The sequence below is a fragment of the Lonchura striata genome, chromosome 6 (genome assembly GCF_046129695.1).
Source record: "Lonchura striata isolate bLonStr1 chromosome 6, bLonStr1.mat, whole genome shotgun sequence".
NCBI lineage: Eukaryota > Metazoa > Chordata > Aves > Passeriformes > Estrildidae > Lonchura > Lonchura striata.
In genome coordinates, this window is record NC_134608.1 from 56361227 (window position 1) to 56380423 (window position 19197).

At 39.4% G+C, this 19197-nt stretch overlaps 1 protein-coding gene across 3 annotated transcripts in view; it reads right to left on the reverse strand.

Moving 5' to 3' along the window:
* Positions 1–19197, reverse strand: part of NELL1 (neural EGFL like 1) — a 284811-nt gene that overhangs the window by 55685 nt on the left and 209929 nt on the right. For all 3 annotated transcript variants that reach the window (XM_021528533.2, XM_021528532.3, XM_021528531.3), the window contains exon 15: positions 11170–11265. In XM_021528533.2, coding sequence (XP_021384208.2) covers positions 11170–11265 — 96 coding nt within the window. The remainder of the gene's footprint in view (positions 1–11169; positions 11266–19197) is intronic.

A 19197-nucleotide genomic window follows, 5' to 3' on the forward strand; every position in this document is an offset into this window, starting at 1 on the left:
GCTTCTGCTTTGGCAGGGGGCTGAGAGACAGAGACTTTCTACAATCTCAGGGTCATAAATAGCACAGATTCTGACAGTTCTCCATGAATTTCTCCAATTTCAGCCTCCTTTGGGCATCCCCTGCTCTGGTGTGGGCTCCCCAGGGCTGCAGGTGGGTCTGTGCCCCCTGTGCTCTCCGTGGGGCAGGGACAGAGCTGCCTCACCAGGGGCTGCAGGGGAATCTCAGCTCCAGTGCCTGGAGCAGCTCCTGCCCCTCGTTCTGCCCTGGCCTGGCTGTCTGCAGGGCTGTTCCCCTCGCATCTTCTCAGCCTGATCTTCTCTGGCTGCAAATCCTTCTGCACAATACCTTTTCCTCCTTCTAAAATCTGTTATCAGAGGCATTGTTCCCATCGCTGGTTGGCTTGGCCTTGGCCAGCAGCAGGTCCATTCTGGAAATGGCCTTGGCTCTGCTGGACATGGGAGAAGCTTCTGGCAGCTTCTCACAAAAGCAGCCCTGACAACTACCGAAACCTGGCCCCTCAAACCCAAAATAACTACTAAACTCACTGTCTGCAGGGGCCGACACAGCTCACAGGACATTCCTTACCGAATCCATGGTAATGAGAAAACAGCAAACCAACAAACACCAGAGAAAACACTAGGTCTCCTTCTAGGAAACCTAATCACAAACAATTGACAGAGACAAATTTTTCCTTACATAACCACAATGAACAACTAAACATCTCTCCCACACTGCAGTACCACCTGTGCTCCAAAACATCTAATGAAAAAGTAGATCTTCATAAAACATCTGTAGATTGGAATTCAAGTTGTCATGTAAGCAAGTAAAATAAACATACTGGCCATGCACTGACTTGTGGGATAAACAGTGTTAATACTTTGATAAAACTCAAAAGAAGAACCAACCTTCTCCTCATGACTACAATTTCACTTCTGAGCCTGAAAACTTCCACAGAAATATGGCCATCTATGCCATTAAGACGTGGGTGCCACTCCACGTTTGCCAGACAGCTATTTCAGCTGGTAATTTCTCTGACATTGCTAAAGAAGGCAGGATTCAATTACACAAGCTGAAATAGGATACAGGTTCAACTGGATCTTTGATGACCAGCAGTGTTTAGGGCTTTCATTTCATGTCTCATTCAAAAGATAAATGAGTACCATTCCGAAGATGAGATTGCCAACAAACAGAGAATGTCTCTTCAGAAAAAAATCAGCTAAGAAAGGTAATTTCACTCTTTCACATATAAACTTTACCATTCTGTTTGTCTCTGAAATGCCTGATCTACTCAGTAGATACTACATGCTGAAAGAAATATTTCAGATGTTGCACATCTTAAGCAGTAGGAAACTCCAGCTATTGAACTGCCTGAATTGCTAAATCAGAAGTTCCTTTTTAAAAGCAAGAAAATGATTGATGTATTTAGGAAGAACTCTATTTCTGCAAATGTGAAGGACTGAATGATTTTTATCATAACATAATAAAAAGATTGAAAATAACTTTGACATATAGCTCCTGGAGTTCAGTGTGACTGTTATTTTAAAGTGGCTTCAATCATAGTGGAACTAGCAAAGGAAATATTCAATCAGAACCATATGAGTCTCTTTCTGTGCTTCATACCTACCCCACCTTAAGCACAGTATTATTTTAACATCTTGCATATTCTTTCTCTGGAGACAACAGGCATGAAAATAAGCCTAACAAAAGCAACAGGGAACTGCAGAGTGAGTTAGTGAGCACTGAACCTGGAGCAGGCTTTAATGCCACACTGACAGATTAGTAAGCTTCTTCCAAACACAAGAACACAATCAATGGTATTACTCCATTGATTTTACTTATTTTTAATATGTCACCAGGTATGGTATGTTGGATTATCCAGAAAAAGTCTACTGTGAAGGGAAATCTTTGGGTACATTAGGTACTTTCTGCAGCACACTGACACATCACTAGCAAAGGAACGATAGATTATAAAAATGTTTCACTTGATACAGAAAAAGCCTGGGTGGGGGGGGAAAGAAAGTTTCTAAGGTTCCATATCAGCAAAATTTCCTATTTCATTTCTTCCCTGCACATACATCTGAGCTCAATCCTAAGGATACACTTGACTCCTCATGCTGCATGCAATTGAGCAGATTCTACAAAGAGTCACCTCCTTTAGTTGTGGCTTCTTTGCTGCAGTGTAGTATTGTACCATGCATGAGATCTTCCTGGAGCAGACTGCTGAAAACCATGGGTTTGCAAAAGCAGATACTCTGACGGACTGAAATTCAACAGAATTGTGGATGTCACAGAAGCTATGTCAGTAAAAAGGAGATGGCACTTCCTTCAGCAAGGGTTTAACTCGTGTTTTCACCCTGACTCCTTAAAGCAAGATAATTGGATTAGTTATCCTCATTGTACATAAGCTACAATCTACATAAGTCACCTAGGAAAGTGATTTATCCCATTTTATTCACCTTACAAGGATTACATGAATGGGGAAACGATCTTTCTCCAGATGTCAGCCCAGTGCTTTTGTGGTGATGAATTCTGATCAACATGGGAAAAGCTCTCACCCAAGAGTCCCCCAGCTGTGTGTTATCCTTTCCTCCTGCCCCTTCCAGCTTTACACTATTTTTACAGAAGCTCAGAAAAAGGAAAAAAGAGAAATGAGCTCCACAGCAAACTCCTGGAAGAAAAACCCATCTAAGTCCAGGAGGCTCCTCTGGCTCCTTCCTGCAAAGCTGGACCTATAAGGGAGCATGGGGTGGGAAAGGTGGCCCTCAGAACACAGAGATGGACACTGGTTTTTCTCCAGTCCCTTCACTTCTCAGAGTATTTCTCAAAAAGAAATTGGTTTCTTATGCTTGTTTCGATGAATGAGGAACATTTTCCCTCACTACATCCTGATAAACCTCAGTGAGATCACTCATTAAATATGTTATCATTCACTATTTTGAACTTCAGCAGAAACATGGCTCCACACAGTAAAATTCTCAGTTGTACACATTTTCTTAAGAGAAAGAGTTCTCTACTCAGTTTGAAAAGGAACTTTCCCCTAGATTAGCTAGTTAGATTAAGGAGTTGAAAATGGCATATTCATAATTGGCAGCTTCATTACACAGATTGTTCCACACAAAAACCCCACTCTAGATGCTCTTTTATTTCACTAGAGCCATTTATTATTCATTTCACTGAATCCAGTTGCACCAGATCCTAAGGCTTCCATTGAGGTGAAATTCCCATTGAAGCCAAAAGGATTCCTGTGTTAAAAATTTTAAAAGTACCTCTCTATGCCTGCTTGAGTTTTATTGAGTCTGGAGTTTTATTTCTAGGCTATGAGCAAATTCAAATATTCACAATTGATTCTGCAGTCCAGAGCTGGCTATTAATAAGAAAAAGTAAGGTGGCAAAGAGCTTATTAAACTCAGTAATGTTCCTTAAATACTGCCTGTAGCTGGAGAGCTTGAGGTAGTTTTTATTCAGTTTTTAGCTGGTCTACTACCTAATTCTGGTACTTCTCTGTGGAATTACTGTTTTCCACTAATGTAGGCATCTGCCTGGAAAAAAAGTTTTAAAAAAACCAAAGGGGTCGCAATGTCCTGGCAAAATAAGCTATAAATTATCATTACTGCACTGCACTCAAAAGCAGACTTGCTGGGTTTTGGTTTTTTTATCACAGTAAAATGAGATGTCATTTGTAGTTAATTCACCGTGAAGTTGATATTTTAAAGGAACTGTCTTTTCTGTACAGCTCACATGATAAGGAAAGCTTCAAATATGGAAACTTCTTAGCTGCAAAATGGAAATTTCATTAACATATGACTATTTCTGTTTGCTCAAATAGAAATATTTGCCCAGAATTTTGAACACTTCATAGTCCTGTTTTCTTCAAGTAGATTCAATGGTGATTCTGCCACTTTAAACAAATTTAAATCTCACTGCTTGAGTCCTCAGAATCCAAGAGGAACCTGAAGCAGATACAGGTGCACACAGAATGTGTGAGATGTTCCTGGTGATAAACTAAATTAGATGCTAAATTAGGGAGTGAGAACTCTATGAAAGGACTAAAGTAGCACAACCTCTAACAGAGAACCAAATCCAGTGCCTCAGTCTGAGCAAGGCTTTTGTACAAAATTTGGCCAGATAAACTCTCAGCTGCAGGTTCAGCAGGAACATAGGGCTTTTATAGAGTTCAGAGTTTGCTGCTCCTAATCTGAACATGATGATCCTCCTGTAGTACTTAACTAGAACTTATGGTTGAATAAGTGTTGCAGTTTATGTTTATTTCTTTAAAAGGTTGTTAAATTGTTCATTCAGTTATCCTCCCATGTTTTTCCCAAGTGTTTTCCCTAAATTGTACCCTCCCTTAAAGCTGTCCCTCAAACTATTCCCCTCCCATTGTTCCAGTCCCTTCCCTGCCTGTCAAGGCAATCCTGCCCCTTTTTCCTGAATTCTCCCTGCCACTCAGCCCCTGGGCCAACTCCTGATTGAAACACCCACTTGGAAATCCTCTAATCCACGATACCCCACTGGCCCATATGGCCTTTCCCTCTCCTCCCCTATCCTGATGGTCCCACAATGTTGATAAAATCCTCTTGCTCCACCCTTGAAATCCCCCTATGGGTTGATTTTCTGTAGCCACCCCCTGGTTTGTAGCTGTATTTAACCCCTTGCACTGACTTGATGGAGGTTTTTCTGCCTTACCCCTTCACGTGGAATAAACTTTTTCCATGGAAACTCAAGGCAAAAAGCTTTCTCCTTCCTCCTGGTTCCTGCTGGGGCTGTAACAGTGTGCAGGGAAGAGCTTGCAGCTCTGCAGCTTCTGGCAAACCCCAGCCCCAGCTGCTCCCCACTCCTGCCAGGACTACTGGAGTGCACAGTATTGTAAATGCAATGGGAAGAAATGCTGATGTCTGACTCAATTCAGAAGGCTGAATTGTTTCTTCATTATAACTATGCTAAAATACACTAATATACTATATAAAAGGAGGATACTAAAACTATATACTACTTTCTCTGACTTTAACACAACTCATGACCCTGTCGAGAGCCCAGCCCCAGGTGGGTTGGATTGGCCATCAGGCTCAAACAATCCTCACCTGAATCCAACCAAGCACTCACCTCAGGTAAGCAATTCTCCAAACACATTCCACACGGGGAAAACAAGGAGCAGAAATAGAAATTGTTTTCCCTTTCATTTCTCTCTGTGCACCTCTATGAAAAATCCTGAGAGGGAGAGAAATGTGCTTGCCACAGCACAGAGCCAGCCCAGGTTCTGGTGGGCTTTGGCAAATAAACATCCCACACTGTGCAGCATCAGCCAAAACAAACCAAGGAAGCAGGAACAAACCAACCTCCCCTTCCCCAGTGATTTCCAGGTGCTAAGTGTGTGGCAAAGAGAGGTCCTAGCATTTTTTTTTTTTTTTTACTGTTTAGCTAGGACAGCCTAAATTCCTCACAGCATGCTCTTGTCTCATCTAGGAAAGACAGGCACCTCTGCCCATCCTTCACTGACCTGGGTGTCTGCAAAGCTGTTCTCACATTCTCACTCCTTCCTCCAGCTGCTGTTATGCAGTAACATTTCTTAAAAACATTATCCCAGAGGCAATACCAATGTGGCTGACGGGTTTGGGCTTGGCCTTGGCCAGTGTTGGGTCTGCCTTGGACAGTCAAAAGCTTTTGTCAGCTTCTCCAGAGGAGCCTCCCTGCTCTCCCTCCCTACCAAAACTTTGCCACACATACCCAACACATACAACCACAAGTCATACAAATCATAAAAATCATAAAAACCATAAAAATCATAAAAACATGTTAGAACAATCTGTTCCTTGTCAAGATATCATCTCATGTCACATAAAAGATTAATACAGCTGGTATTTCTTTAATTAGAAACAAAGAAAAATATACAGACCCAAAGACCTGCACATAACAAACTACACGGGAAGGTAAAAACATTATGTAAAAACCCAACAAACCACCACCACCACAAAACCACCACCCCAAACCCAGTCAGCTTAGTGTTTTTTCTTGGCTTTTAAAATCAAACTATTGTATATATGTATAAGGCAGAGTAAACACGGATGAGTTGTCTCCTCATGTGAGGGTCAGCTGGGTGATAGTGTTCTTGGTCTGGGAGATTGACACTGAGATAAAACAACTTTTTCTTCCACTGATAGCTACTTGTTGATTTGCAGACAGATGTCCCCTTGATCCTCAGAGATGGCCTTACTCAGATTTTTCTAGTAAATACTCTTTGGTCTATTCCCTGGTATCTTTATAAATGACAGCTTTGTTTTTTCCGTCACATTAAGATATCACCCTTGCCATTTTGCAAGAAGCACTGCTGGGGCAAATGCAGAAAACAGCTTGGCAGCAAATGGAGCAGGACAACCTCAGCCACCTGGAACATCTGCCATCTCTGGGTCTGTCACACCCCCAGGAGTGACACATCAACCACAGCCGCTGTTCTCTGTAATCAGCTAAGCATCACTTGCTTCACCCCTCCTGTCTCACTCTATCCTGGCTTTGCCTCACCTTGAAACTAGAGGCTTTAGAGAGAATCTCATGCAAAGCCTTGTGCCCACAGCTGCACAGCTGGTTTGCTTCCCAAAATAAACCTCACTTCTTATTTTACAAAAGATCATAGATAGAGATAGGCAGGGAGTTTTGACATTTAGCTTACTGTACTCATGGAAAAACCTCTGCTTTGCTTTGGTTTTCATTTGGTCATTTTTTAAACCAGGCTCCTTGACTGAAATGTCTTTGATAGATACATACCTAAACAATAAACCAGCTTAAGAATCAAAGAAATGGCACATATAAGTACAGTTCTCACATTTTTTCTAACCATAGGGTCCACAGCAATAGAGACTAAAAGGGGTTTTATCCAAAAAACTGCAGAAGACAATATATTCCAGAAGAAGCAATTTAAGAGACAAGACCACAAAGACATTATGCAGCTTCTTAGGCAACAACTGCACATACTGCCAGCTATGATGAAACAAATCAGCTAAAGACCTCCTCATTCCCATGATGTAAGGTAACATTCTGAAGATGTAAGTACAGCAACATTTCATTACACACCTGTGAAATCAGTGAGGTGCTGAAGAATCCACATATAACTACTGCAACAGAGCAAGCCTTAATTTACCTACTCGTTTGCAATATAATTAATAGAATTCAAAGCACATTTCTCAGCCATGGTACATACTGAAATATTATCTCTCATCCCAATATTAGAGAATTCTTTGCAGGCCCAGCCCAAAACAACATGAAAAAATAACCCTAGTTATTATCCTGACACTCTGCTGCCATATCTTACCCTTGCTTCTGTTTATAATCAACAGGTAAATCTTTGACATCTCTCTTATCATTCTATGTGATGTGAGAGCACATTTTTCAGTGCTTTATAAAGACTAAACACACATGTACTGCTATCACAGCTATATCCACCTCCATGAGCTCCAGCCCACACAGAGCCCTTCTAATGTACCAGAAACATATTCCTATTTATTGTGTACCACTTCAGACAGCAGCTGTCACAAGACAGGGGAGAAAAGCTATGGTGCACTTGTGTTTAATCTGTTTTGGAGGCAATGCACTTCCATTTCTAAAAGCCATCCTGCAGCCCCTGGAAAAAATACTGCACTTTCCTTCCCTGCCCCTAGTTGGGAGCCCACTGCTTCAAACCCTTCTGCAGGTTCCAGCTCATCACCCAAAATGATAATTTGTGCAGACAGTAAATAACACCCAGCACTGGTCAGATCCCAGGTCAGATGCATTTCTCAGACCCACACAGAGCACCCCAGCACATGCAGGCAGGTGTTCAAGGAATGCCTACAATTTCCAGGCATTCCATCATCTGTTTATTCCTGCCTTTGACATCATAGGTTGTCCTGTCTATCTTATCCTCACCACTTCATCAGCAGCAGTAACACTCCACAAATACAGAATAACTGGCCACAAAACCAGCATTAAAACTCCACTGACCTGTCACCCATCCATAGACAGAAAAAAGAAGCTGAGTGAATTACCTAGAGGTTTTCTGTTTTAAAGGTTGCAAGAAAATGAGATGGATGCAAAATTGGGGCACTTGAGTTCATGCTGCCAGCAGCTCTCACAGAGTACCATATATTTGTACCCCTCTCTGCACATCAAAATGTCTCTCTGAAGCTTTTAATGGGGATCCCTGCCAAGGATGCACCAGGGTTCAAGCCCACAGTGTTAAATACAGTTACAGATAACTATCTCCAGCTCAGCCATCCTGCTGGAATCATACAGCAATATCACTAAAAATTCCAACAGCAAAGGTTTCCAACACAAGTGTCAGAACTGTGTTAAATATAATCAAATGGTAATGATCACAGAGATCATAGATTTCAGCCATGGCAGAAAAACACAAAATAAACAAAAAGAAAAGTGATTTGAAGATAAAATCAGATCCTAAATATTACAAAAATTCAGTTAGAAGCATCAAGCACATACTTAAACAGCATCCTAAAGAATGGATGGAGAAAGGAATTACTTGCCAGTATCTCTGAATATCAATTTGCAGTTCACCTTCAAAAAGGAAAGATAGCCCCACAACTGTTATGATGATTTCTCATGTCAACCAAAGTGAATGGCAAGAGGTAATTCTTCTTAGCAGCATGTTGAATTATGTATCTGTACATAAGCCTTAAATGTGTATTTTAATTTCACCTGAGTAAATTACTGGTATAAATCCTACCCTTCTGAAATATCTCTGAATTTTTAATTAACTTAATATCATAATTTTAACCAGGCAGTCAGAAACCATGAGTAACATATGATTCATACTCAGAAGTAAACACACCTGCTTTTCAGCAAAATTTCTAATTACTGGCTCATTTTACCCTTTACATGGCATTGAAGCCAATTTGGGTCATACTGTTTTTAGCTGGTCACGAGTCCTTTCAGCTCACAAATAATGTATAAGACATTGCTGTGTTGTCAGTTTGAAGGACATTTTCAAATGCACTGTGGCAAATTTAATACATGACCAAAACACATCACTTTACTTCTGATACGCCTCACTTCACCATGAGCTTCCATCAGACAAGGTTTTGCCAAGAACATTTAGGCTTTGATTTGAATCGTTGCCCCACCGCTGTGTCATAGTGATTGAGGGAGTGGTACCATATACTAAATAAAACAAAGTGCTTATTTCTGATGTTAATAACAGGAGAACAAACAAACATGGGGTCAGGATACTTGGGTGTCCTTTAAGGCTTCAGCAAACTGCAGAGAGACAATGAAGGGAGCCTTTACTGAAGTGCCTCCTGTTCCTGAAAGAACCTGCTTCAAGGGCAGTTCATCACCTCTGCTCTGAGCATTCAGTCTGGCCAGGACATGCACCTGCAGAAGGCTGAAGTGTTCTCACAGACCTGATGTGCACTTAGCCACTGAAACATGCACACAATGTAAGATGTAGCTGCTGAAGTTTTCAAACCCTCCAACACAGCTAAAACGTGACAAATTCTCATACACAAAGCCCTGTTCATCCCCCAACCAGCCCGTGTGTCAGATCTCTCAAAGTTAGCATCATTATCTTGATTTGTAGCATACTAGTAAACTCTATACATCTTCAAAGAAAAAAAAATAAACTGCCTTCTGGTTCAAGTTGTATAGATTTTATTCACAGAAGCTTTCGCCTTCTGACATCTACCTCTAAATTGCTTGATATAATGAGAGTACCATACCTGCCATGCTTCCTTTGGTTGGTGTGCTAACTCATCTTGTAGATCAAAACAACACAAAAGCCTTGAAAAATATAGGAGTCAAAAATGGTTATGTCCTCCATTTATCAATTTTAAACCATCCCTTCCATAGTTTAGGGAATCCATGCTCCAGAGATGAAGGTCCCTTTACAGCTCCAAGAAAAAAGAACGTTCTAAGACCCTTGGGTGAAAGCATCCCAGGCTGAGGAGCTGAAATCTGGGTAGGCAGGGCACCTTTGGGCAGAGCTGGCAGTACCACAGAGTCACACACACAGAACACATCTCCAGCATCCTGCATGGCAGGAGACTTTGGAGGATTTTTCCTATTTAAAACAAGGCTACAGGCAAAAGTAAGTACTCAGACTTATTCTAGGTGAGATGAAAACATAAATGTCTTAGTTCATTCTTAAATAATCATAAACAATGCTGAGAAGTAGAAACTATGGCCTTCTAATATACACTGATTGACTATACCCACAGGAGTATTTAGCAGTTTTCAGAAGCTGTTTGAAGCAGATTTATTGACAACTGGGCTTAAGTGACTTAAACAAACACACAAATTACTGCACAATCACTGGGTTACAAGTGGTTCCACTAATTTAACTGTAACAGTTATTTTTCATTTATTTATTCCTTAAAAAAATCACCAATTATAATCTCATCCATATTACAGCACACAACCTGCATTAACAATCAACTTCATATCCAAAACTAAATGCATGTGCAAACAGTTATTAACAAACCTGCAGTGCAAAAAAACCTCCCATCATTGAGTTAGTTACGTAACATAAAACCTCAATAAATACAAACCAAAATAAAATCCCAATTCCGCTAAATAAAGAAAATAATAAGAGTTCTATATGGAGTTTGACAAGATCCCTTTCTCCTCATTTTAGGTAGACAAGGAACCAGCTCTTTGTGAAACAAACTGAAAGGCAGAACTATGAGGCTGTCAGAAACACATTTTGAAAAAGAAAAATCTGGGAACAGGGAAAATCTAATCATGACTAGTGAGATATCTTTGAATAGGCTGTGATTCTGTAAAAACTGTGACTTAGAAACAAATCAAATATTAATAATTCAATAACTTGAAGTGAAAAGCAATCATCTGCATTCTGGTCTAATTTGCACAACAAATTTAGTAGAAGCAGAAGGAAACCTTGAGCTTGCACCACAGGAAACTGGTGGAGCAAACATTTTTCATTTGATGTCCCTTCTAATTAACTAAAAGTGCATGCTGGAAGCAAAAGCAGATACATCCCTGATAAAATTCAACATGGAAAGTTTCAGGCAAGACAAACTTGCAGTGCAGAAAAGGCAGAAATGGAACAGTTGTATATCTTCACTGGAGAGAAAACATCAAGCAGAATGAAAGGATAGAAAGGAATTACTTCTCCCACATACCATACTTCTCATTACCAAAGAAGGTGTTTTTCAGTAAAGCTTTACCTTTCTCACAATGACTTCCAGTGAATCCAGAAGGGCAGAGACATTTGTTAGGAGCTACACAAGTTCCACCATATCTGCACCCTTCTTCACAGAATGCTGCAAGATAAAAGGAATATGTGGGTAATACTTAATTTTTTAAAATATACATTTGAAAGATAATAAGAAAATTATCTAAATTCTAAGCATTTAACAGAATTTAGCATATTAAAATTCAGTCCACCTGCAAACACAAAGAGAAGCAACTCACTAAAATGAGGAAAAATCACTAAAGAAAAAGCTCACTAAAGAGGAAAAATCTCAGATTACACCATAGGCAAACCACCTCACCAATAAAAAATTAGTAACCATCTGGAAAAAGAAGAGAGGAAAAAATACATCATAAGGTTTTAATGGGGCTGATCATCGTTCCATTATATTGAATATGCATATGACAATTATAATGCTCTGCTAATCCACAGAAAACAGGCAGGTTGGGTGGTGTTAAATACTGTGTTCCTCACTTCTATCAAATACTTTTCCAAAATGTCTGTAAACACTTAATATTTTGCATTTTAAATTTTTATTGTAAAGTATGTTTTGTGGAATTAAGAAATTAAATAGGGTGAGGATCATGACTGAAAATGTGAGAAGGGCTCAACCCCAATATAAATGTCTCTCCTGAGATGTGGTTTTTGATGGAGCAATACTGAAGTTCTCCAGAAGTGTGTGTGCCCAATAACTGTATTTCAAACAGCTGATGGATCTCATCTTTTACTGCCAGCACTGTGTGATGTTCCTCTTGCTCACAGCCAGTTTGGCAGGAAGACCACTGAGTGTGCAAGAAGTCTGCTCACTGTTTAAAGTTACTCCTTTTTATTTGTTTTTGGGGGAGGGAAGGGGGCATCAGGACACTTCTGTACTAGTACTGGTAACCTGAGTAGGACCCTTGCTCCAGCTAAGAGCAGCCCTACCCCTGACACCCTCCCTGCCCTTAACATTCACTGAACTCCACAAGTGCCTGAGTGGGTTTGACTGCACTTAGGAGAGAAGTTGCAATTAATATTTAAACAGCGGCTCTCTGCATCGAAGCTAATAACAGATTTGCAAAGTGTTTCCTGCAAGCTAAAATCACAGATGGAGTGTTGGCAAAGAGATGTTACAAATGCTATGAAAAGGCTTAAAGTGCTAGATAACAGAAGAAATGTTTAAGATTTATTTTCCACTGCACTAAAAAGAAAAATAAAGTGAACAGGGTTCTAGGCATTAAAAAGAATCTTTTGCAGTTGTTAACCACTTAGAGGCAAAAAACCACATCGTTGTGTCTCGTGACTGAACTGATAGACACATCTGCCTTCCTGTAAATATATAATTCATAGCATTCATATATGCTTTATGGAGGAGAAGAATGCTGAAGTGTTTTAGAAGATCACAGTAGAATATTATAAGTGCCCCTGGAGCAAGGCAGTGGTGTGGAGAAAGCACAGTCACACTTCCTCCCCATCAATGCACACACTCCATATGGGAATCTTCTAAAATATATCTATTTTTAAACAGCCAATTTCTGAATGAGAAGAAGAGAAATACAGTGTAAGAGTAGTTTGGGGTGGGTTTTTTTTGCATATAAATATTTGTAAGAAAGTATAACTGTGCAGAAAGCTGAAAGTACTGGTAGGAAATACAACTCAAAGTATACAAAACCATGATGAGACTCTAAAAATTCCTTCCAGAGCTATTGAAAGCATGTTTACTCATCTCTAGTCTCAGCATTCTCAGAGAAGATGCAAGTTAAATTCTACATCTACATATTTTCTGGTTTGAAATAGTGAGTAAACAGAGACTTTTGTGAAGTAGTAATACATTTCTGCACAACATCAAAAGAAGGAGAATCTGTGTCAGAGCAGATACAAGGGAAAAAGAAAAAAATATATTGGCAAAAAGAGTGTATAGCTCATCCTTAAGATATCCCATATTACACTGGGAAAGAACCACATGGGGCTCTTGAAAGAATTCATAACGGGGAAAAAAAGATGATGTTTATTGTCTATAAAAATCATGCATGCCCACTGAAAGTTATTCATGCTGGTAGAGACAGGAAGGTAAGAAGGCTTCAGTGACAGCTCTCATGCACTTTCTTTGCCACCATAATGGATAGGACCAACTTAGTACTGTGAAATATCTGCTTCTTACGTAAATCCTGTTAGGAGGTCAGCAGGGTGAGGTGGCATTTCCTTCTGTTCTCTTAAAAAGATTTCTAGCAGGGAAAGATTATGTGACAGGGCTGGTCATGTAAAAGGTTCCCCTTAGAGCTTGCATATTATGTCAGTACAGCAGCTGGATTGACATCCACAGGCACAGCCAGGTGTGCCATTCACATCTGAGAGAAAGGCCAAAAATCTATCTTTCTATTCCTTCCTACAGCTCTACCTCCTATATGCATATTCAAATGTGCTAGCACTTACTTGTCAAGTAATTAGAAATGTTACTATCCCTTATATCTCCCATCTTAGCAACTTACAGGGAAAAAAAAACAAAAAACAAAACCAAAATATTTGCAAAATAATTTGTTGGAGGACGAAGCTGAGGAAGAAGCTGAGAAATGGCTGCAGGAGGAAAGAATATAACTCAGTTTTTGTAAATGCTGAAAGATCCTGTGCAACGCAGACTAACCGTGCTTGTCTTTGTCACTCAGGCTTTGCTGGATTTCTGGGGTGTAGTTCATCCTCACATTTTTATGCAAGAGGAGAAACCCCAAGGAAGAGTGCCAGCACTATCATGCTGTTTCCCAGATGGTTCTTGTACAAACCATCTCGCTCTTGCCTTGTAGAGGCTTGCAGGAAATAGAATGTCAAACCCACGACTCTCAGAACACAGTTAAAAAATCAGACTAAAGACTACTGTACTTAACTGCTAAAAAAGAGCTCACAGTACTATATGCAGTACTGATAGCACTACTCTGAATAATAAAAATGCTCAGTACCTCTAATAATAGGTTTCAATTACATTTCAATATACAGCTCCAGTTGCTAGCAATTTTGCCAAATTTCATTTATCTGAGCTCTTTTCTCTAATAGCCCTGCCTCTGGCTGCAGCCTTTTAACACATTTTCTCAAAATTAATTCATTTCCAATAATGAGATTTTTTTCTTTACAGCATTAGCAGAAGAAATTAAGTAAAATCCTGACATCCCATCTGTACCTGTGCCTGATGGACAAGAGGACCCAACAGGGAGCTGTTCAGCAGCTGAGTAGGAAACCAACTGGAGTGCCCATGAAAATACCTCCTTTTGGGCTTATGCTTTCTTATATGACATATGGTCTCTGGGATATAGATTTCCACTGTGGTTTGGAACCCTCAAAATCAGAAGTCAATCTGGGGGTGGTGGAATTACCAGTACCAGTTAGAAATGTTGATTGCAGACTCCCTCCTACTCAAAGTTAACACATGAAAGACAAATCATGGCTGGATCAAATCTTGCTAATGTATTCCCACAAGTAGATCCTGTCTGTGAAATCATTTGCAAGCTGACAATCTTGATAAAGAGGAGAAGAGTTACTGAATTTACCATAAAGGTTGGATCAGGAAAATTAAGTGAAGATGCCATTAGGGTAAAGTCTACACAAGTAAACTTCTATTGTTTAGAGGCTTATTCAGTATTCTGTATGTAAAAGAAACAATCTGTTGATTTCAGGAGGCTTCTGCCAAAATCAACAGATCTCTCCAATGTCAACAGATTTCTTCCTCCAAAATAAAAGCCTTTATTATATGAAGATTATTCCTGAATAGACATACTTTCTCTGCAGAGGGGAAATTTCATTTCTGATGTACATCGTCAGAGATGCACAAGCTGCTCTATTCTGGTTTTTGTTTGGCAGCACAATGCACTACCTCACTGGGCTACCACAGGAAGGCAGATACTGCAGCATGGAACCTCTCACTTTCAAGTGTAATCCAGTAGATACTACAAAACATGTATACCTGAATATATAAAATTGTTATAGTAAAAGAAAATAAATAAATAAAACCAAACAATTACCCTACAAATTGAAAGGAATGCTACTTGCCTCTGAAGAGATACAAATTATTATTTCCCAAACAAACAATTTGTATTATTTTTTATATACTTATTGCCTGTGAAATTAAAAAATGGATATTCAGGAAAAGCAAGGAAGGGGTCAGGCACAGACTGCCTGGGTAAGCAAAAATACACAGTGTTGGGAGAGAGACAGGCTGGTGTAACTATCCAAGGAGTTTGATAATCAGTTGATGGAAGGACCCCAGTTTTATTGGCTGATTGGATTTCCTCAGACAAGCACACACAGGGGTGCAGTTGGTAACAATCCAACCATGTAAGCCAAATACCAGAATAATCAGATGATACCAGTTGCTCAGGTGGGCTTAGGGGACAGCTGGGAAAGTGAAAACACACAACTAAAATAAGGGAGCAGCAGGGGCTCTGCTCTTTTTCTCTGTACTCAAGTGTGACACTAGCATGTATAAAAGTACAAAACTCCTTTTGCTTCAGTGAACTGCATCCGTTGGACACAGGGTGTGACTTACTCACACACAGTCTGTCAAATGCCATTGGAGACCTTTTACAGCTGGCTGGAGTCAGAGAAGGACAAAGCTGGCAGGAATGGGCTTTGGCCAAAAGAATGGTCCTGGAAAATATTCTTCCAACGTGTTGAAGCATGAAAGGGAGCGTGGGTCAGTGTTGCAGAATTTCTGAGAGCGAGAGGGCATGATTTATGTCTGGAGTGAGAATTCAGCTACCCCTCAGACTGGGCCCCTGATAAGCGGCTTTGATGGGGCCTAGGAGCCTTTGACACAGTAAGAAATTAGTTGTGGGGCAGTTAGAAATTATGTTAAGGTAGCTACAAAGTAATGAGCTATCTGAGTGTTAATTAGGGTAGAGCTGCAGTGTGACAAGCTTGATCACCTTAAGGCAAAGGTAAACAATGTTAGCTTGCCAATGAGAGTGCCTTTGTAAACTGTGAACTATATTGAAGTGCATATAAACTGCCATATTCTCACTAATAAACGGAGAATGTAGCATTAACCATATTGGTTCCATCTGCATTCTGTCCTGTCCAGCTTTCCTGTCTTATGAGGTCCCTGATTTCAGGTCAGTGTGGCAGTCAGGGTGCAAACACATCCCAGAGTGGAGGACAAACCCTCAGCTGGGCAGCTCTCGCTTTTGTCAGGGGCTTGCAACCCAGTTTATGCTTTGGATTTTATGTGCAGTCTGCAGGAGCTTTATTCAGCCTGTAAATTTCAGATTTTCGATCAGCTGATCATAAAACTATTATTCCTGAATTATTTTGCTAGAAATTTCACACACTAAAAGATACTTTGCAAATGTAATTAGCAGAATTGCTGCCTAGTGTAGTCAAAATTCCAATTCCTAGCAGTACAAAATGTGTAAGTGTATGAGAGCTAACTTTGAAAAAAGATCAATGAATTCAGAATTTAAGTTAGGAGATGAGAGTTTTTCAAATTACTCAGAAAAGCATGAAGGAATTCCTTCAAATTTGGCAGGCAACACACAGCGAAAGACAGAAAAAAGGGCAAAATAGAAAATTCCCTAGCAGGATTACGAAGAATAAAAAATACATTAGAAAGAAATTCTGTCAAATATAACAGGCATACACACACACTGTGCGTTAGTTTGTGTGTCTATGTATACATTTGCATGCTGCATAGTATTTATTGAAGTGGTGACCTAATAGTTTAGAGTTTGTCAGTAGGCTATTTCAGCTGATAAAGCAGTGAATTTTTGCAAGTTCCCAGTGCTCTGTCACACAGTTCTTACACAATTGAGATTTAGGTGAATTTGGAAGGCTGAGCATACCTCTCTGAAGGCTCTGAACTCTGAGCCCTTTCTTTACTGTTGTATGATGCTAAATTCTCTTGTTGCTTGGTGTTCTGCTTGACTGATATGTAATCAAGCTGTGGCCATTTGTGGGCAAGCAGCAGGCCATTCACCTGGATACTTTCAGTGTGGGCTCAAGTGCTCTTCAGCTGGAAATGCTGAATTATTTTGAAAAATGAAACCTAAACTCCTGAAAATTAGTACAATGAATCACAGTGATAAATGCTAATAATTTCCTTTGTACTACCCCACTAATGGAGCTTATTTTTGAATGTGCAAGTCACCCACCCTAATTAATACATTTTCACCTAAAATATATTCTAATCAACAAACAAGCTATATTTAATTAAATTAATTCAGAAAGCATATTGAATAGACAGAATCTGTCCCTTCTGCTTTCTTGGTAAAATGGCATATATGAAACCCTTTTTAATGTCAGCCTTATTTTATGGCTTTGAAGACAGCTATGTGACAATTTTGAAAAAAATATTTGAAAAAGATCAATAGAAGCAGTAAGGGACAAAAGCAATATAATAAAAATTGTCCTGTGATATATTATGCTTTTGAAAGCATCTCTCACATCCCCAGATAACTGTGCTAAATGAATATTCTTGTTGCCATTTTACTGCTCTGTTTCCTCAAGGCTAGACTCTTCAATATTTTTAGTGCACCATTTTAAGCCAACTGCAGCTGTCTCTCTAGTAACCTAATAATAAGCATGACAAAATAGGGCAGAATCCTTCTTCCACAATCCAACCCAACATAATCTTTCAAAATTCAAGTCAACAGTTTAAACTGCAAAATCAAACTGCAATTTACTTTGAGAAATGACATGACACATAGTACAACTGCAGTTTTTCTCTGCATCACGTGAATGTGCTTATTATACTTGCTGTTTGTTTTAACAAATGGCTATCGAAAAAATCATATTTACAAACGTAAGTTTCTTTAGAAATCAGTAATGCTTAAACAATTCTAAGTTAAGGATAAAGAAGCATATTCCAGAAGCACAACAAAAGCATTTTCTCTTGCTTGATCTATTACCAAAACTTTGTAAAGACCTTACTTCAAATTTCATTGAACTCACAGAAAAAAATCCTGAATTCAATAACAGCACATGCAATCCAAGCTCTGCTTGGCCACAGTACAGTATATGGAATATTCAGACAACATTAAAATAATTTTCCAGCAACATACATATGACAGATTTCTCATCCCAGTATTCCAATCCATACAAGCACCCTCTGTAGACACATTCAGCAGAAGAACAGCTGGATCACCCCTGCTGTAACAGGTAAATACACTTTTAATGTAACAGGTAAATACACATTTAATTCACTCTCCTTGCCTTGCCCTGCAGGACTGACAGGCATCCTTGCCAACAAAACACAAGCCTGGTTACCAATGAGAAACATTCTGTCTCAGTGGGAGAGATTTACTCTATATTGCTAAATAAAAATCTATCCAAGCACCCTCAAATAACTGTGTGTTATGAAAAACACTGGAATGTTCAATAAGGTGTAACGAAAAGGCCTACAATGTTAATAAAACATTGTAGTGAGGTAATTCTCTATATGAGAAACACTATCTTTTGAAATTGTAGAGAAACTTTAAGAAAGCATTTTCAGTCATGGCTGAAAGTGAGGATGTTTACTGTGTGCAATCAGCCTGTGAAGTCTCAAATTCAGCAATATTTTTTTAAGGTTGCTCATAGCTTATTGTAAACATAATTGAATTTGAAAAAAATCCCTTGCATTGATAGCTGCACAAAATATGCAATAGCAAACCAAGGAATTATTGATAACATTTAACTATCTGAAGGTGACCTTACTGGGATGAATTAGACAAAAATGGAAAAGAAATGGGCAATGGGACTTTCAGGTCTGGATCAGGCATGTGTAAAGACAAGTAAATTACAAATAATTTACAAAGACATTAAGAGACCTTGAGGTATTTCTTTTTGAACAAGCACACTAAAATTCAGGTGTTCTCTCATTGTATTTTATTATACTTATGCTGCAATAACAGCTACAATGGTGTCTCTGAAAACGTTTTCTAAAGGGCTTTTTCATCACCTTTCAAATCTCACTCATTATTCCAAGACACTCCACTCAAAAAAAATGTTCCTTATTCAAAAGTGGATCAGATTGTATTGACCAAGAGCAGAAGGACAGGAATTA